Source organism: Coturnix japonica, chromosome 19 (assembly GCF_054131305.1).
Source record: "Coturnix japonica strain WE chromosome 19, WE-NBRP24, whole genome shotgun sequence".
In the NCBI taxonomy this organism is placed as follows: domain Eukaryota; kingdom Metazoa; phylum Chordata; class Aves; order Galliformes; family Phasianidae; genus Coturnix; species Coturnix japonica.
This window is the reverse complement of record NC_140681.1, coordinates 2,337,860-2,358,185: the sequence shown is the minus strand read 5'-3', so window position 1 is coordinate 2,358,185 and position 20,326 is coordinate 2,337,860. Positions and strand designations below refer to the sequence as shown.

The window sequence follows — 20,326 nt, the reverse complement described above, 5'->3', positions numbered from 1 at the left end:
TCCTGAACCCCAATGACTTCCAACGGTGTTAAATTACCCCTTGATCTCAAAGCAGAACAAAACAACAAAATGCCACACCAATAGTGAATACATAAAAACAAACAACTCCTTGGGCCTCAAGGGGAGGCTGATGCACAGGCCACGGCTGCCAGCGTGCAGCTGGGCTTCCCAGGGCAAACAGCAACACACGGTGCATCCATCAGAAGCTGAAAGAGCCCTCAGGGAAGAGAGGCCAACTCAAGGGGCTGAGCACGGGACACCCTTCTTCCTGCCGGGCTGCTTCCCCTCCTCTGGTTTCTTTCTGTCAGTCCTCAGAGAGCAAGGAGATGCTCACAGCCTGTCACCAGCACTTACGGGTTGGCTGAAAGGCCACAGGTTGGGAAGACCAACAAGGAAACGGGGGAAAACCTGCACTGCACCATGTCAAGGGAGAGACGTGAAGCCGACCGCTTCATCGCCCTGCGATTGCCAGCCCGAGCGAGGGACGTTCTGACCAGCTACTGAAAGAGGCAGCACCAGGTTTAGAAAGTTCGCTTCAATTTTATTGCGTACAAGAAGATTTGGCTTCTATTTATTGCCCCGCCCACACCCCAAAATGAAACCCCAGTGCCCAGGATTGCCGCTTAGCAATCAGTCACTCAGCCTCCAGTCAGACCCAAGGAGAAGCCAAACCCCGGGGCTACGTCACCTCCTCCCTCTCCAGTCCCAGCCAGCCCTATTTCAACCTAACCCTACACCAGGCCTGGACCTCAAGAGACACACCCTGAAGGAACGCAGCGTCTCCAGCTCTTGCCATACACCAAGTCCTGCCTATGTGAAGCCCTCATTGCTTCTAACGCAGCACAAGTCCTTCCTGTCCAGTTCACTTCCATCATCTCCACCGTCCATGACAGGGAAAGCACGGCTGTGCCAGTAAACTGGGCTGTTGAGTCAGCAGCTCTTGGTGCCACCTCCGAGGAAGCGTTGCAGGTGGTTCTGCTGTCCTTTGTAGCTTCTTGCTCAAGCCCTCATCGTTGCTTTCTGCTTTCCTTCTCGGCTTTCTTCCTCAGCTGAGTAGCGCTTGCCTTGCCTCGGCAAGCTTGCTGCAAGAGGGAAAAAAGAGGCACTATTTCACTCACGCACGCTGCCAGCACAGTCTGACTTAGAGAGCTGCTCGCAAGATATCCCTGGGCTACGAACCCAAGAACAAGGAAGGACACAAAAGTCACATCTGCATTGTCTGTTACCGCATGCCAAGGAAGAGTCCTCACACTCGAGCACCGCCCCACTTGCAGCTGAGGGGAGGAGGAGCTGGAAAGGACAGGTGGACAGAAAAGAAGGGAAAAGCTGAAGAGGCGAGAATCAACTTCTCCCCGAGGCAGATCACACCTTTGTGGCCACTCTTTTAGGAATGCTCACCATTCCTAATCCTAGCGTTAGCAAGATGAAAATTCACCACCTACCTTTTCACGCTCCTCGCGTACGCACTGAGGGCCGTGCCGTGGCTGTGCTGCACAACACCAGCGACTGAAAGAAAGCACGCAGAGAGCGGATCTGTTGCAGACAGTGCCAGGAGCTGTGCTTGAACAACGCTTACGGTAAGGCACGCCTACCTTGCAATGGCCACACTTTGGGAGCTCTGGGACACAGCCACGTGTTGCTCTCCTGAGTCCCAGCTCCATTTCTCAGCCCACTCACGCTCTGCTCCTCCATGTTCTGCAAAGGAAAAGTCCCAAGAGGGAAATTCAGTTCATCGCAGATGTCATCAAACTGTCAGGGCAGTCGCACTCATTGCTCGGGGTGAGCAACCAGCTGCATGCTTACCCAAGGAGCAGCGGTTACTTTTACTTGAGTGTAACAGCCAATGCCTGACTGCAAGTACGAACACTAACCTATGCCTAACTCTAAAATAACAACAGAAACCTATACCTAACTCTAAAATAACAATAAAAACCTATACCTAACTCTAAAATAACAACAAAAACCTATACCTAACCCTAAAGAACAAACAGGAACCTATGCCTAACTCTAAAAAACGAACAGGAACCTATCCCTAACGCTAAAACTAAACTGAACACTAACACTAACACTAATCTAACACTACAATCAACAAAAACATAACAAGCACCTAACCTAACAGGGGCAAGAAGGAACTGGGGGCCCACAGAACCAGAGGAGCAACAACGTGGAGGAGAAGATGATGTTAAATAATGCCACCCAGCTAATGCTGGGGGCAGGGGCTGCGCAGCAGGAAAGGAGCCGAGTGCCTGGACCAGCGATGGTGAAGCTGTGACCATGCCAACGCGGGGCCTGGCACGGTGGTGTGGTGCCAGGCCAGCTATGCCGCGGGCGGATCCACGTCCATGGGCTCCTCTGGAGGGGGATCCACCTCCATCGGTTCCTCCGGAGGGGGATCCACCTCCATAGGCTCCACATGGGTGGTGGTCACAGGGCTGGTCCAGGCATGATGGATAATGGCTCTCTTACCCCTCCTCTGCCTGATGGTCATGGCGGGCCCCCTCCTCCTTCTGACTCCTAGGGCCCCCAGCTCCATCCTCCCACCAGAAACTTCAACCCTCGCCCTCTTTGCAGCAGGCATGGCTGTTAACTGCCACAACTGTCAGAGGCATGCGGCAACGGTGACCATGGTGACATGGAGAGGGTTCTAAAATGGCGGCCGCACTGCTGGCACTGGAGTTCCACATAGGATGAGGAGGGGGCTGGAGGGCAGGGCATGGTACGGGAGCTACAAGGTGCTCCCTGTGCCCAGCGGGCAGCCCTTCTCTCTGGCCAGCAAGAGGGCACAGACGAGCCGGCCCCAAGTAAAGGGCCCTCGGCCTCCTTCACCCTCCTTCACCCTCCCCCTTCTTCCACAAGGGAATCTTTTTGGGCTGCCATACTGTTGTGGTTTTGTATTTTTTTCTATTGGTATTTCACATCATAACATCATCTGGAGATCATAGATTGATCAGTCAATCATATTGATCTAGATAAGTCCGTGACACAGACGCAGCACGCAGCAGCTCCTGATGGGGCTCCTGAGCTGAGCACCAACAACGGCAGGCTCCAAAGGGGACCTGACTACGCCTGCCTCCTGGGACACACAAGCTCTGCTTTCCATAGTCGCACCCAGCGCCTCTCCTTGTGCGGCACCTCGGCGGATTCAACCCTTACCTACAATTAAGACCTCTGACTGAATTGGAATTCCAGTCACTCTGATTACACCCCACATCCCTGCTGCAGGCCCTCCCACATGCCCACGTGCTGCACCCAGCCACACCGGCTGCCACAGCCCCGCAGCCAGGCGGGGGTTGGTGCTTCATGATCCTTGAGGTCCCTTCCAACCCGGGTCATTCTGTGATTCTGTGATCGGGTTGAAGGGGCTGGCACTGCCCTGAAGGTGAGCGAGAGAAGTTGGCAAAGGAAGGGTGAGTGGCGGGATCCGAGGAGGGCGTTTTGTGTTTGTGTGCGTGTCTGTTGTTTGCCTGATGTGTTTGTGTGCGTTGTTGTTTCAGGTGTCTGAGTGAGGACTCCCTGTGGGAACTGGCAGCAAGCAAAGGAATGGATCGACGGGCCTGGCCGCCGTGTTGGACTGCGGCTGTGGAGCCAACGAAGGTGTGTCCAGTGTCCTTCCTTACATCATTGACTATGTATGAGGTGTACCTATATCTGTGTAACCATTTTACAAGTCAGGGTGCAGGTTTTTGGTGGGGTCCTGACAGTTCCTCAGCTAGAACCCTCTTACCCCTTTGAGACAGGCCGCTTCCGTCTGTAGCTGTCATGCCAGGAGCCAAATAAATTGCCCCATGGTGAAAAACACCAAGACTCCTATGTCTGCACCGACTCTTTAACCATTTGTTTAAGAGGTGGGTTTTTAGGTCCAACTCAGTATCCCTCCCTGCCACTGAAAGTACAGATGCAATAACCACCCGCACACCTGTTCCTTCGATTACCCGCCCCAGTCCCCTGAAATCATCTTTGATAGCCTTCAGGCTTTTTTTACTAACTTCTTCACTGCCAGCCTGAACTATCAGCAGGGGATAGTAGACAGAAGGGCAGATCAGACTGGGAAGTCTCCCAGCAATGTCCCTGACCCGTGCCCAGGGGAGGGAGCACACCTCCCTGCGGGTAGGGTCGGGCCAGCATATAGGGCCTTCCATTCCTCGCCAGTAGGGTTGTGCGCCCATGATGGCAGTAATGAACAAACTGCTGCATCACAAAGATCTTGGCCTGATTAGAAATCTTTGAGTAATGCTGTTACAGCAGACAGAATGTGCTAAGCGCAAGTAGTCTCCTGCACTTCACATCCTTGCTACTTTGTTCTGGGTGTTGTCACTGAGCAGCGTCTAACACAAATTCTGCCCCGGTCAGCTGGCTGCCTGAGCTTGAGCCCTGATGGCAACACTGTGTGCTTACCCAGGAGCAGCGGTTACTTTTACTTGAGTGTAGCAGCCAATGCCTGACTGTAAGTACGAACACTAACCTATGCCTAACTCTAAAATAACAACAGAAACCTATACCTAACCCTAAAGAACAAACAGGAACCTATGCCTAACTCTAAAGAACAAACAGGAACCTATCCCTAACGCTAAAACTAAACTGAACACTAACACTAACCTAACACAACCATCAAAACAAAGAACAGAGCAAACACCTAACTACAACAGGGGGAAGAAGGAACTGGGGGCCCACAGAACCGGAGGAGCAACGAGGTGGAGGAGAAGAAGATGTTAAATAATGCCACCCAGCTCATGCTGGGGGCAGGGGCCACGCAGCAGGAAAGGAGCCGAGTGCCTGGACCAGCGATGGTGAAGCTGTGACCATGCCAACGGTCATGACCATGACCACGGTGGTGTGGTGCCAGGCCAGCTATGCCGCGGGCGGATCCACGTCCATGGGCTCCTCTGGAGGGGGATCCACCTCCATCGGTTCCTCCGGAGGGGGATCCACCTCCATCGGCTCCACATGGGTGGTGGTCACAGGGCTGGTCCAGGCATGATGGAAACGGGCTCCTTTCCCCCTCCTCCATTTGATGGTTATGGCGGGCACCCTCCTCCTCTTCGGTTCTGGGGCCCCCAGCTCCTTCTCCCACTTAAATCCTCACTACATTCCTCTCGCCCTCGCTTCGTGCTGGACATGGCTGCTACCTGCCCAGCACTCTCAGAGGTGAGTGAGTCGGGTGGAGCCGCAGCAACCAAGGTGACAGCTGTGACATGGGGAAGATTCCAAAATGGCACCTGTGCTGCTGGGAGTGGTGTTCCGCATAGGATGAGGAGGGGGCTGGAGGGCAGGGCACGGCACGGGAGCTACAAGGCACTCCCTGTGTCCAGCGGGCAGCCCTTCTCTCCGGCCAGCAAGAGGGCACAGAGAGCTGGCCCCGAGAAAAGGGCCCTCGGCCTCCTTCACCCTCCCCCTCCTTTCATAAGGGAATCCCCACTTTGGGCTGGGCACCCACATGGAATCATTGAAACTACAACCTACTACTTTGCTTCTACAGCAAGACTATTGTACTGAAATACTACTGTACTTAAAAGCACCTGCAATCACACTACACTCGTTTTTAATATTAAACTCTCAAACTTTCATAGCAAATAATAACATCCGCTCACAAAGAAAATGTGGAGAGGCCACAAAAGAGAAATACCACTCATGAAAACATTTGTATTTAGACATTCAAACTAACAACGTACTTTGTCTTTACCTAACCGTACCATTCTGTGCTAGAAATACGATGTTTTGCTGTAGAGTATAACTTGGAGAACCCAAAAGCAGCTAAAACCTGCTCCACTCAGTAATTTGACCATCCGCTGATATTTGGTTCTTTGCTCCCTTGCTTTCTAGTTGCTCACTCTTTAGACACACGCAAATCACATTGTCAAGGACTACAAAAACACTGTTAGCCAAAAAATTTATGCTGGCAGAATCTTAACGTTAGAAACGTGTAAATTGGTTGCAAAGAAGAAAGTGAAGACCAACACAGTAACCAAATACTAACTGATACATAAGGCTTCTCTCACACATCCTGAAAACAGAACCGCCAGCCTTAATGAACTTTGCTCTTCAGACACTGACTGAAATGCAAGTATTACCTTGTCATGGTTTAATAATTTTGTAATTTTGCTATCAGTATTCCACATCATAACATCATATAAAGCATGAATAGTTTTACTGAATCTGCAACTTACAGAAGAAGAGTACATCTCCCAGAGAACAACACGAGGTCACGGGACCTGGACACTATATTAACTCTGTCGCAGGCTAGACTGACGTCTTTCGAGTTCTGGCGTTCAGGGGAGTGTGTGGGAGCCTTCACCGTTTCGCCTAGATTTACAGTAGGCCTCTCGGTTTCGGGACTCATTCTCTCTCCTATTTTGCTTGATTCGTTAGCTCAATTTTCAATTATATTGTATTATACTGTGTTATCCTGTATTTCGATATAGTAATTTAGTAAATAAGTGTGCCTCCTTAGATTGTTGCTGCTGTTTTCTTTTCCTAATTAACTTTTTTTCCTTTCGGCCTAGGGCCCCTGCTGGGCCCACAGTCCCTGTCACGGACGCAGGTGGATTTTTAGTTTAAACCGTGACATACCTGTAGCAGCCTGGATCTGGCAATAGTCAAAGAATCCTTTACGTCCAGCTCCTTAGCATCAAAAGACCACAGATACTGCTGGGGCAGAATTTCATTGAAGCCTTCAAAAGAAGCTTGTGTCTGTTCCTCAGTGCCTCGGGAAAGTCTCCATTCTGCTACCAGCCTGGAAAAGACACAGAAGGATCATTTAAAACAGGCTACGCTAACCCAAGTTCATCTTTGTTAGTTTGTTTTGAAATGAACCGTAAGCTGTGTTAAGAAAAATGATGGAAAGTGCTGGGGATAGAACACTGTGTAACTGTATTCTAATTGTATTCCCAACCTTCACCCTGCGCAAACAATTTTAAGTTAAAACCCTATGTTTCCAACCACTCAACTGCAGAAAGCATTTTAGGCTCCAGCAGAAGGCAGCATCTACTCACTGATGATATTAATGAGAGCACAGGAGTCCCTTGCTGTTCGGAGGAAGAAAAAAATGCAGAGCTGTGTTCATCTAATATGTTCCATATTTGTTTCTGTCAATCACGAAACTTTGCTCTGTGGTAGAAACTCCACTCTCCATTAAGAAAAGGGAGAAAAGCAGGCAGGAGACCCAAAGAACCTGAACCCAGGGAGAAGCAGATATTATGCTGAATTCAAGCCTAACCTGTCAGGAGAACTGGAATCGAAAGGAGAGAACGCAACACAGGACACAGAGTGTGACAAAAGAACATTGCTTAAGCTGCAATCTGAGCTCTGCCCGGCTTCCTCAAAACCAGAAGAGAACGGTCTTCTGCAGGTACTCCCTCCTCTCCATCCCAGTGAGTATTTGGCACAACTGCCAATGCCAATACGTTCCTTCTGCAAATGTCACCGTTTCTGTGAAACCTTTCCAGATGACTCGTGACTAAAGCAATTTCTACTCCCTCATTCCTCAAAACCTTCCCACACAAAAGCCTTCACAGATCAGATGGTAAGAAAGAGGGAATTCTACGGCCACAGCAATAAAGCGCGCAGAAAGCCCATCTGTTGCAGACAGAGGAGTGAGCCGTGCTTAACCAACACTGCTTCAGCGCACGCTTACAGTAAGGCACACCTACCTTGCGCTGGCCACGCACGAAGCTCGTGACGCAGCTCCAGGCGGCTCTCCTGGGGCCCAGCTTCATTTCACGGCCACTCACGCTCTGCTGCTGGACATTCTGCAACGGAAAAGCCACCGGATGCAAATCCCATCCCTCGCAGATGGCATCAGACCTCCGCTCTCATGGCAGTCACCACCGCCCTGCCCTGGGCAGCGCTTCCACTGCCCTTGCTCCTGCCACAAGACACCAACGTCTGCTTCTAACGCGGCTCCACCATGGGATCCTGTATGCAACAGAAAAACACACGGAGGCTGCCAGCCACTGCAACACGCGCGCTGTGAAACCCCTGGCACTGCTGAGTCCCAAGAGCAGAGGAGAGAAGCGTTTGCCTGCCATGGACGGGCTGCGGCGGGATTGAATCCTGCCTTCGAATCGGGACACCCCCAGAGAGAGCCTCCCTGGGGACCCAAAGACTGAAATGGAGGCAAGGTAACACTTTGCTATAGAAAGGGAAAGGGGAACTTCACAGAATCCGAGACAAAGGGTAACTGCAGATAGTTTACATTTAAAAGTGCAGGGATAGGGGGAATTACAGACACTTAGTCAAAATAAAACCAGAGAAGAGGGCAATAAAGATAAGAAGAAATTGTCCGGAGACCTCTGACAAGAAGAAGGATTAGATACCCCCGGGCAAGATGATGCTGACATGGGAGAACGATAGCAGCAGATAACACCAAGAAGAAAACAGAAGAAGAATTTCACCCCAAAACAACGGCAAGGGTCGCGGGGAATGGGGTCCTAGGGAATGTAATGAATATGTAATCAAACTGAGGAGGAGACTATTGATTACGTATTAGCTTAACCTATATCTGTAACACACTTTTCTCCTTACGGTGTGCAAGTTTGGTGGAGCTCTCCCGCTTGCACCCGGCGCTGCGCAACGCTGGAATAAACATACCTGCTTTAGAACCCATCTTTGGGTTATAGAGTTTGATTCCGCAAGTCATCTTCCTGCCGCACAGCCCAGCACGGCCGGAGCCGCACCACACGATCCGGGCCGGGGCCGGCTCAGGCTCTGCCTCCAGGCTTTTGGGGCCGGCCGGGTGACTCCGCAGCACAGCGAGACCGTGGAGCCGCCCGGGAGCCGCCTCTGGGTGCCGGCAGCGCCGCGAGCTCCTCCCCCGACAGCCCCTCCGTGCCCCCGCACCGAGGCCCGACCCCGTTCGCAGCACAGAGCCCGCTCCTCCCGGCCCCGCTCATGGCCGCCATGCCGCCATGGCCCGGAAGTGCTCTCCGCCGCCTGCAGGAAGCACTTCCTGTCACTGGCACTGGCACTGTCACGTGGCTCAGGCCGGGCTGGGGCCTGTTGGGGGGGGGCGGCTGCCGGAAAAGGACCCAAAATTCACGTCTCATTTCGTGTCTTTCCTCTCGCTTTCCTTCCTTTACCTTCCCCTTCCCTTCCTTCCTTCCTCGCCCTCGTCCCCTTCCCTTCACCACCTCCCTGTGTCCATTCCAGTGCCTGGCCACCCTTTCTGAGCAGTAATACCTCGTAGTGTCCAGCCTGAATCTCCCCTGTCGCAGCTTGAAGCCATTCCCTCTGGTCCTATCATTAATGACACGAGAGAAGAGGCCGAGCCCCAGCTCACTACAGCCTCCCTTCAGGAAGTTAGAGAGAGCAATGAGGTCTCCCCTGAGCCTCCTCTTCTCCAGGCTGAACAATCCCAGCTCCCTCAGCCGCTCCTCATACGGCCTGTGCTCCAGACCCCTCACCAGCTTTGTTGCCCTCCTCTGAACGCGTTCCAGGGCCTCGATGTCTTTCTTGCACTGAGGGGCCCAAAACTGAACACAGCACTCGAGCTGCGGCCTCATCAGTGCTGACAACAGGGGGACAATCACCTCTCTGCTCCTGCTGGCAACACTGTTTCCCATGCAGGCCAGGATGCCCTCGGCCTTCTTATTATACAGCAAAGGAATCCCCTGAAAAGGAAACCACAATATCTGGCAACATGAAACAAAGTTCTGATTCGTAAAAGACTGGCAGCAAGGCCTGAATCTCTTGTGTCATCTGCTCTTGATGTATCACATTAGCACTAGGTGGAATGCAGAAGCTTCCTGAGACGTGATAATCAAAACCTAGTCCAATGCCTTTAAAAAAGCCTTTAAGAGATTACTCCTCCTTGTCTGTTTAAAATAAACTTAGGTAATACAAAAGGTTGGAAAATTTTTGGACAACTCCCCAGGGCCGGGCTTTGGAAGGCCGTATTGACGAGAGTCAATCAAGCTCCGGCTGCAGGCGTATATGTGTGTGCCAGTTCTTTAACACAGTAGAAATCACAACTTGCTGCATGATCAAAATTCTACATGTGCTACTCCTGAACCCCAATGACTTCCAACGGTGTTAAATTACCCCTTGATCTCAAAGCAGAACAAAACAACAAAATGCCACACCAATAGTGAATACATAAAAACAAACAACTCCTTGGGCCTCAAGGGGAGGCTGATGCACAGGCCACGGCTGCCAGCGTGCAGCTGGGCTTCCCAGGGCAAACAGCAACACACGGTGCATCCATCAGAAGCTGAAAGAGCCCTCAGGGAAGAGAGGCCAACTCAAGGGGCTGAGCACGGGACACCCTTCTTCCTGCCGGGCTGCTTCCCCTCCTCTGGTTTCTTTCTGTCAGTCCTCAGAGAGCAAGGAGATGCTCACAGCCTGTCACCAGCACTTACGGGTTGGCTGAAAGGCCACAGGTTGGGAAGACCAACAAGGAAACGGGGGAAAACCTGCACTGCACCATGTCAAGGGAGAGACGTGAAGCCGACCGCTTCATCGCCCTGCGATTGCCAGCCCGAGCGAGGGACGTTCTGACCAGCTACTGAAAGAGGCAGCACCAGGTTTAGAAAGTTCGCTTCAATTTTATTGCGTACAAGAAGATTTGGCTTCTATTTATTGCCCCGCCCACACCCCAAAATGAAACCCCAGTGCCCAGGATTGCCGCTTAGCAATCAGTCACTCAGCCTCCAGTCAGACCCAAGGAGAAGCCAAACCCCGGGGCTACGTCACCTCCTCCCTCTCCAGTCCCAGCCAGCCCTATTTCAACCTAACCCTACACCAGGCCTGGACCTCAAGAGACACACCCTGAAGGAACGCAGCGTCTCCAGCTCTTGCCATACACCAAGTCCTGCCTATGTGAAGCCCTCATTGCTTCTAACGCAGCACAAGTCCTTCCTGTCCAGTTCACTTCCATCATCTCCACCGTCCATGACAGGGAAAGCACGGCTGTGCCAGTAAACTGGGCTGTTGAGTCAGCAGCTCTTGGTGCCACCTCCGAGGAAGCGTTGCAGGTGGTTCTGCTGTCCTTTGTAGCTTCTTGCTCAAGCCCTCATCGTTGCTTTCTGCTTTCCTTCTCGGCTTTCTTCCTCAGCTGAGTAGCGCTTGCCTTGCCTCGGCAAGCTTGCTGCAAGAGGGAAAAAAGAGGCACTATTTCACTCACGCACGCTGCCAGCACAGTCTGACTTAGAGAGCTGCTCGCAAGATATCCCTGGGCTACGAACCCAAGAACAAGGAAGGACACAAAAGTCACATCTGCATTGTCTGTTACCGCATGCCAAGGAAGAGTCCTCACACTCGAGCACCGCCCCACTTGCAGCTGAGGGGAGGAGGAGCTGGAAAGGACAGGTGGACAGAAAAGAAGGGAAAAGCTGAAGAGGCGAGAATCAACTTCTCCCCGAGGCAGATCACACCTTTGTGGCCACTCTTTTAGGAATGCTCACCATTCCTAATCCTAGCGTTAGCAAGATGAAAATTCACCACCTACCTTTTCACGCTCCTCGCGTACGCACTGAGGGCCGTGCCGTGGCTGTGCTGCACAACACCAGCGACTGAAAGAAAGCACGCAGAGAGCGGATCTGTTGCAGACAGTGCCAGGAGCTGTGCTTGAACAACGCTTACGGTAAGGCACGCCTACCTTGCAATGGCCACACTTTGGGAGCTCTGGGACACAGCCACGTGTTGCTCTCCTGAGTCCCAGCTCCATTTCTCAGCCCACTCACGCTCTGCTCCTCCATGTTCTGCAAAGGAAAAGTCCCAAGAGGGAAATTCAGTTCATCGCAGATGTCATCAAACTGTCAGGGCAGTCGCACTCATTGCTCGGGGTGAGCAACCAGCTGCATGCTTACCCAAGGAGCAGCGGTTACTTTTACTTGAGTGTAACAGCCAATGCCTGACTGCAAGTACGAACACTAACCTATGCCTAACTCTAAAATAACAACAGAAACCTATACCTAACTCTAAAATAACAATAAAAACCTATACCTAACTCTAAAATAACAACAAAAACCTATACCTAACCCTAAAGAACAAACAGGAACCTATGCCTAACTCTAAAAAACGAACAGGAACCTATCCCTAACGCTAAAACTAAACTGAACACTAACACTAACACTAATCTAACACTACAATCAACAAAAACATAACAAGCACCTAACCTAACAGGGGCAAGAAGGAACTGGGGGCCCACAGAACCAGAGGAGCAACAACGTGGAGGAGAAGATGATGTTAAATAATGCCACCCAGCTAATGCTGGGGGCAGGGGCTGCGCAGCAGGAAAGGAGCCGAGTGCCTGGACCAGCGATGGTGAAGCTGTGACCATGCCAACGCGGGGCCTGGCACGGTGGTGTGGTGCCAGGCCAGCTATGCCGCGGGCGGATCCACGTCCATGGGCTCCTCTGGAGGGGGATCCACCTCCATCGGTTCCTCCGGAGGGGGATCCACCTCCATAGGCTCCACATGGGTGGTGGTCACAGGGCTGGTCCAGGCATGATGGATAATGGCTCTCTTACCCCTCCTCTGCCTGATGGTCATGGCGGGCCCCCTCCTCCTTCTGACTCCTAGGGCCCCCAGCTCCATCCTCCCACCAGAAACTTCAACCCTCGCCCTCTTTGCAGCAGGCATGGCTGTTAACTGCCACAACTGTCAGAGGCATGCGGCAACGGTGACCATGGTGACATGGAGAGGGTTCTAAAATGGCGGCCGCACTGCTGGCACTGGAGTTCCACATAGGATGAGGAGGGGGCTGGAGGGCAGGGCATGGTACGGGAGCTACAAGGTGCTCCCTGTGCCCAGCGGGCAGCCCTTCTCTCTGGCCAGCAAGAGGGCACAGACGAGCCGGCCCCAAGTAAAGGGCCCTCGGCCTCCTTCACCCTCCTTCACCCTCCCCCTTCTTCCACAAGGGAATCTTTTTGGGCTGCCATACTGTTGTGGTTTTGTATTTTTTTCTATTGGTATTTCACATCATAACATCATCTGGAGATCATAGATTGATCAGTCAATCATATTGATCTAGATAAGTCCGTGACACAGACGCAGCACGCAGCAGCTCCTGATGGGGCTCCTGAGCTGAGCACCAACAACGGCAGGCTCCAAAGGGGACCTGACTACGCCTGCCTCCTGGGACACACAAGCTCTGCTTTCCATAGTCGCACCCAGCGCCTCTCCTTGTGCGGCACCTCGGCGGATTCAACCCTTACCTACAATTAAGACCTCTGACTGAATTGGAATTCCAGTCACTCTGATTACACCCCACATCCCTGCTGCAGGCCCTCCCACATGCCCACGTGCTGCACCCAGCCACACCGGCTGCCACAGCCCCGCAGCCAGGCGGGGGTTGGTGCTTCATGATCCTTGAGGTCCCTTCCAACCCGGGTCATTCTGTGATTCTGTGATCGGGTTGAAGGGGCTGGCACTGCCCTGAAGGTGAGCGAGAGAAGTTGGCAAAGGAAGGGTGAGTGGCGGGATCCGAGGAGGGCGTTTTGTGTTTGTGTGCGTGTCTGTTGTTTGCCTGATGTGTTTGTGTGCGTTGTTGTTTCAGGTGTCTGAGTGAGGACTCCCTGTGGGAACTGGCAGCAAGCAAAGGAATGGATCGACGGGCCTGGCCGCCGTGTTGGACTGCGGCTGTGGAGCCAACGAAGGTGTGTCCAGTGTCCTTCCTTACATCATTGACTATGTATGAGGTGTACCTATATCTGTGTAACCATTTTACAAGTCAGGGTGCAGGTTTTTGGTGGGGTCCTGACAGTTCCTCAGCTAGAACCCTCTTACCCCTTTGAGACAGGCCGCTTCCGTCTGTAGCTGTCATGCCAGGAGCCAAATAAATTGCCCCATGGTGAAAAACACCAAGACTCCTATGTCTGCACCGACTCTTTAACCATTTGTTTAAGAGGTGGGTTTTTAGGTCCAACTCAGTATCCCTCCCTGCCACTGAAAGTACAGATGCAATAACCACCCGCACACCTGTTCCTTCGATTACCCGCCCCAGTCCCCTGAAATCATCTTTGATAGCCTTCAGGCTTTTTTTACTAACTTCTTCACTGCCAGCCTGAACTATCAGCAGGGGATAGTAGACAGAAGGGCAGATCAGACTGGGAAGTCTCCCAGCAATGTCCCTGACCCGTGCCCAGGGGAGGGAGCACACCTCCCTGCGGGTAGGGTCGGGCCAGCATATAGGGCCTTCCATTCCTCGCCAGTAGGGTTGTGCGCCCATGATGGCAGTAATGAACAAACTGCTGCATCACAAAGATCTTGGCCTGATTAGAAATCTTTGAGTAATGCTGTTACAGCAGACAGAATGTGCTAAGCGCAAGTAGTCTCCTGCACTTCACATCCTTGCTACTTTGTTCTGGGTGTTGTCACTGAGCAGCGTCTAACACAAATTCTGCCCCGGTCAGCTGGCTGCCTGAGCTTGAGCCCTGATGGCAACACTGTGTGCTTACCCAGGAGCAGCGGTTACTTTTACTTGAGTGTAGCAGCCAATGCCTGACTGTAAGTACGAACACTAACCTATGCCTAACTCTAAAATAACAACAGAAACCTATACCTAACCCTAAAGAACAAACAGGAACCTATGCCTAACTCTAAAGAACAAACAGGAACCTATCCCTAACGCTAAAACTAAACTGAACACTAACACTAACCTAACACAACCATCAAAACAAAGAACAGAGCAAACACCTAACTACAACAGGGGGAAGAAGGAACTGGGGGCCCACAGAACCGGAGGAGCAACGAGGTGGAGGAGAAGAAGATGTTAAATAATGCCACCCAGCTCATGCTGGGGGCAGGGGCCACGCAGCAGGAAAGGAGCCGAGTGCCTGGACCAGCGATGGTGAAGCTGTGACCATGCCAACGGTCATGACCATGACCACGGTGGTGTGGTGCCAGGCCAGCTATGCCGCGGGCGGATCCACGTCCATGGGCTCCTCTGGAGGGGGATCCACCTCCATCGGTTCCTCCGGAGGGGGATCCACCTCCATCGGCTCCACATGGGTGGTGGTCACAGGGCTGGTCCAGGCATGATGGAAACGGGCTCCTTTCCCCCTCCTCCATTTGATGGTTATGGCGGGCACCCTCCTCCTCTTCGGTTCTGGGGCCCCCAGCTCCTTCTCCCACTTAAATCCTCACTACATTCCTCTCGCCCTCGCTTCGTGCTGGACATGGCTGCTACCTGCCCAGCACTCTCAGAGGTGAGTGAGTCGGGTGGAGCCGCAGCAACCAAGGTGACAGCTGTGACATGGGGAAGATTCCAAAATGGCACCTGTGCTGCTGGGAGTGGTGTTCCGCATAGGATGAGGAGGGGGCTGGAGGGCAGGGCACGGCACGGGAGCTACAAGGCACTCCCTGTGTCCAGCGGGCAGCCCTTCTCTCCGGCCAGCAAGAGGGCACAGAGAGCTGGCCCCGAGAAAAGGGCCCTCGGCCTCCTTCACCCTCCCCCTCCTTTCATAAGGGAATCCCCACTTTGGGCTGGGCACCCACATGGAATCATTGAAACTACAACCTACTACTTTGCTTCTACAGCAAGACTATTGTACTGAAATACTACTGTACTTAAAAGCACCTGCAATCACACTACACTCGTTTTTAATATTAAACTCTCAAACTTTCATAGCAAATAATAACATCCGCTCACAAAGAAAATGTGGAGAGGCCACAAAAGAGAAATACCACTCATGAAAACATTTGTATTTAGACATTCAAACTAACAACGTACTTTGTCTTTACCTAACCGTACCATTCTGTGCTAGAAATACGATGTTTTGCTGTAGAGTATAACTTGGAGAACCCAAAAGCAGCTAAAACCTGCTCCACTCAGTAATTTGACCATCCGCTGATATTTGGTTCTTTGCTCCCTTGCTTTCTAGTTGCTCACTCTTTAGACACACGCAAATCACATTGTCAAGGACTACAAAAACACTGTTAGCCAAAAAATTTATGCTGGCAGAATCTTAACGTTAGAAACGTGTAAATTGGTTGCAAAGAAGAAAGTGAAGACCAACACAGTAACCAAATACTAACTGATACATAAGGCTTCTCTCACACATCCTGAAAACAGAACCGCCAGCCTTAATGAACTTTGCTCTTCAGACACTGACTGAAATGCAAGTATTACCTTGTCATGGTTTAATAATTTTGTAATTTTGCTATCAGTATTCCACATCATAACATCATATAAAGCATGAATAGTTTTACTGAATCTGCAACTTACAGAAGAAGAGTACATCTCCCAGAGAACAACACGAGGTCACGGGACCTGGACACTATATTAACTCTGTCGCAGGCTAGACTGACGTCTTTCGAGTTCTGGCGTTCAGGGGAGTGTGTGGGAGCCTTCACCGTTTCGCCTAGATTTACAGTAGGCCTCTCGGTTTCGGGACTCATTCTCTCTCCTATTTTGCTTGATTCGTTAGCTCAATTTTCAATTATATTGTATTATACTGTGTTATCCTGTATTTCGATATAGTAATTTAGTAAATAAGTGTGCCTCCTTAGATTGTTGCTGCTGTTTTCTTTTCCTAATTAACTTTTTTTCCTTTCGGCCTAGGGCCCCTGCTGGGCCCACAGTCCCTGTCACGGACGCAGGTGGATTTTTAGTTTAAACCGTGACATACCTGTAGCAGCCTGGATCTGGCAATAGTCAAAGAATCCTTTACGTCCAGCTCCTTAGCATCAAAAGACCACAGATACTGCTGGGGCAGAATTTCATTGAAGCCTTCAAAAGAAGCTTGTGTCTGTTCCTCAGTGCCTCGGGAAAGTCTCCATTCTGCTACCAGCCTGGAAAAGACACAGAAGGATCATTTAAAACAGGCTACGCTAACCCAAGTTCATCTTTGTTAGTTTGTTTTGAAATGAACCGTAAGCTGTGTTAAGAAAAATGATGGAAAGTGCTGGGGATAGAACACTGTGTAACTGTATTCTAATTGTATTCCCAACCTTCACCCTGCGCAAACAATTTTAAGTTAAAACCCTATGTTTCCAACCACTCAACTGCAGAAAGCATTTTAGGCTCCAGCAGAAGGCAGCATCTACTCACTGATGATATTAATGAGAGCACAGGAGTCCCTTGCTGTTCGGAGGAAGAAAAAAATGCAGAGCTGTGTTCATCTAATATGTTCCATATTTGTTTCTGTCAATCACGAAACTTTGCTCTGTGGTAGAAACTCCACTCTCCATTAAGAAAAGGGAGAAAAGCAGGCAGGAGACCCAAAGAACCTGAACCCAGGGAGAAGCAGATATTATGCTGAATTCAAGCCTAACCTGTCAGGAGAACTGGAATCGAAAGGAGAGAACGCAACACAGGACACAGAGTGTGACAAAAGAACATTGCTTAAGCTGCAATCTGAGCTCTGCCCGGCTTCCTCAAAACCAGAAGAGAACGGTCTTCTGCAGGTACTCCCTCCTCTCCATCCCAGTGAGTATTTGGCACAACTGCCAATGCCAATACGTTCCTTCTGCAAATGTCACCGTTTCTGTGAAACCTTTCCAGATGACTCGTGACTAAAGCAATTTCTACTCCCTCATTCCTCAAAACCTTCCCACACAAAAGCCTTCACAGATCAGATGGTAAGAAAGAGGGAATTCTACGGCCACAGCAATAAAGCGCGCAGAAAGCCCATCTGTTGCAGACAGAGGAGTGAGCCGTGCTTAACCAACACTGCTTCAGCGCACGCTTACAGTAAGGCACACCTACCTTGCGCTGGCCACGCACGAAGCTCGTGACGCAGCTCCAGGCGGCTCTCCTGGGGCCCAGCTTCATTTCACGGCCACTCACGCTCTGCTGCTGGACATTCTGCAACGGAAAAGCCACCGGATGCAAATCCCATCCCTCGCAGATGGCATCAGACCTCCGCTCTCATGGCAGTCACCACCGCCCTGCCCTGGGCAGCGCTTCCACTGCCCTTGCTCCTGCCACAAGACACCAACGTCTGCTTCTAACGCGGCTCCACCATGGGATCCTGTATGCAACAGAAAAACACACGGAGGCTGCCAGCCACTGCAACACGCGCGCTGTGAAACCCCTGGCACTGCTGAGTCCCAAGAGCAGAGGAGAGAAGCGTTTGCCTGCCATGGACGGGCTGCGGCGGGATTGAATCCTGCCTTCGAATCGGGACACCCCCAGAGAGAGCCTCCCTGGGGACCCAAAGACTGAAATGGAGGCAAGGTAACACTTTGCTATAGAAAGGGAAAGGGGAACTTCACAGAATCCGAGACAAAGGGTAACTGCAGATAGTTTACATTTAAAAGTGCAGGGATAGGGGGAATTACAGACACTTAGTCAAAATAAAACCAGAGAAGAGGGCAATAAAGATAAGAAGAAATTGTCCGGAGACCTCTGACAAGAAGAAGGATTAGATACCCCCGGGCAAGATGATGCTGACATGGGAGAACGATAGCAGCAGATAACACCAAGAAGAAAACAGAAGAAGAATTTCACCCCAAAACAACGGCAAGGGTCGCGGGGAATGGGGTCCTAGGGAATGTAATGAATATGTAATCAAACTGAGGAGGAGACTATTGATTACGTATTAGCTTAACCTATATCTGTAACACACTTTTCTCCTTACGGTGTGCAAGTTTGGTGGAGCTCTCCCGCTTGCACCCGGCGCTGCGCAACGCTGGAATAAACATACCTGCTTTAGAACCCATCTTTGGGTTATAGAGTTTGATTCCGCAAGTCATCTTCCTGCCGCACAGCCCAGCACGGCCGGAGCCGCACCACACGATCCGGGCCGGGGCCGGCTCAGGCTCTGCCTCCAGGCTTTTGGGGCCGGCCGGGTGACTCCGCAGCACAGCGAGACCGTGGAGCCGCCCGGGAGCCGCCTCTGGGTGCCGGCAGCGCCGCGAGCTCCTCCCCCGACAGCCCCTCCGTGCCCCCGCACCGAGGCCCGACCCCGTTCGCAGCACAGAGCCCGCTCCTCCCGGCCCCGCTCATGGCCGCCATGCCGCCATGGCCCGGAAGTGCTCTCCGCCGCCTGCAGGAAGCACTTCCTGTCACTGGCACTGGCACTGTCACGTGGCTCAGGCCGGGCTGGGGCCTGTTGGGGGGGGGCGGCTGCCGGAAAAGGACCCAAAATTCACGTCTCATTTCGTGTCTTTCCTCTCGCTTTCCTTCCTTTACCTTCCCCTTCCCTTCCTTCCTTCCTCGCCCTCGTCCCCTTCCCTTCACCACCTCCCTGTGTCCATTCCAGTGCCTGGCCACCCTTTCTGAGCAGTAATACCTCGTAGTGTCCAGCCTGAATCTCCCCTGTCGCAGCTTGAAGCCATTCCCTCTGGTCCTATCATTAATGACACGAGAGAAGAGGCCGAGCCCCAGCTCACTACAGCCTCCCTTCAGGAAGTTAGAGAGAGCAATGAGGTCTCCCCTGAGCCTCCTCTTCTCCAGGCTGAACAATCCCAGCTCCCTCAGCCGCTCCTCATACGGCCTGTGCTCCAGACCCCTCACCAGCTTTGTTGCCCTCCTCTGAACGCGTTCCAGGGCCTCGATGTCTTTCTTGCACTGAGGGGCCCAAAACTGAACACAGCACTCGAGCTGCGGCCTCATCAGTGCTGACAACAGGGGGACAATCACCTCTCTGCTCCTGCTGGCAACACTGTTTCCCATGCAGGCCAGGATGCCCTCGGCCTTCTTATTATACAGCAAAGGAATCCCCTGAAAAGGAAACCACAATATCTGGCAACATGAAACAAAGTTCTGATCCGTAAAAGACTGGCAGCAAGGCCTGAATCTCTTGTGTCATCTGCTCTTGATGTATCACATTAGCACTAGGTGGAATGCAGAAGCTTCCTGAGACGTGATAATCAAAACCTAGTCCAATGCCTTTAAAAAAGCCTTTAAGAGATTACTCCTCCTTGTCTGTTTAAAATAAACTTAGGTAATACAAAAGGTTGGAAAATTTTTGGACAACTCCCCAGGGCCGGGCTTTGGAAGGCCGTATTGACGAGAGTCAATCAAGCTCCGGCTGCAGGCGTATATGTGTGTGCCAGTTCTTTAACACAGTAGAAATCACAACTTGCTGCATGATCAAAATTCTACATGTGCTACTCCTGAACCCCAATGACTTCCAACGGTGTTAAATTACCCCTTGATCTCAAAGCAGAACAAAACAACAAAATGCCACACCAATAGTGAATACATAAAAACAAACAACTCCTTGGGCCTCAAGGGGAGGCTGATGCACAGGCCACGGCTGCCAGCGTGCAGCTGGGCTTCCCAGGGCAAACAGCAACACACGGTGCATCCATCAGAAGCTGAAAGAGCCCTCAGGGAAGAGAGGCCAACTCAAGGGGCTGAGCACGGGACACCCTTCTTCCTGCCGGGCTGCTTCCCCTCCTCTGGTTTCTTTCTGTCAGTCCTCAGAGAGCAAGGAGATGC

At 51.8% G+C, this 20,326-nt stretch overlaps 2 protein-coding genes across 2 annotated transcripts; both read right to left on the bottom strand.

Moving 5' to 3' along the window:
* Positions 1 to 520: 520 nt before the first annotated feature.
* Positions 521 to 9,843, bottom strand: LOC146757765 (uncharacterized). The gene is made up of 4 exons (XM_085520106.1): positions 7,647 to 9,843; positions 6,568 to 6,730; positions 1,443 to 1,695; positions 521 to 1,082 (listed from the first exon to the last, which is right to left on the bottom strand). Exon 1 carries the CDS (start codon positions 9,555 to 9,557, stop codon positions 8,697 to 8,699), a length of 861 nt encoding a protein of 286 aa, XP_085376232.1. The 5' UTR covers positions 9,558 to 9,843; the 3' UTR covers positions 521 to 1,082; positions 1,443 to 1,695; positions 6,568 to 6,730; positions 7,647 to 8,696.
* Positions 9,844 to 10,518: 675 nt separating this feature from the next.
* Positions 10,519 to 19,841, bottom strand: LOC146757764 (uncharacterized). Its single transcript, XM_085520107.1, has 4 exons — positions 17,645 to 19,841; positions 16,566 to 16,728; positions 11,441 to 11,693; positions 10,519 to 11,080 (listed from the first exon to the last, which is right to left on the bottom strand). Exon 1 carries the CDS (start codon positions 19,553 to 19,555, stop codon positions 18,695 to 18,697), a length of 861 nt encoding a protein of 286 aa, XP_085376233.1. The 5' UTR covers positions 19,556 to 19,841; the 3' UTR covers positions 10,519 to 11,080; positions 11,441 to 11,693; positions 16,566 to 16,728; positions 17,645 to 18,694.
* Between the last annotated feature and the right edge of the window lie 485 nt (positions 19,842 to 20,326).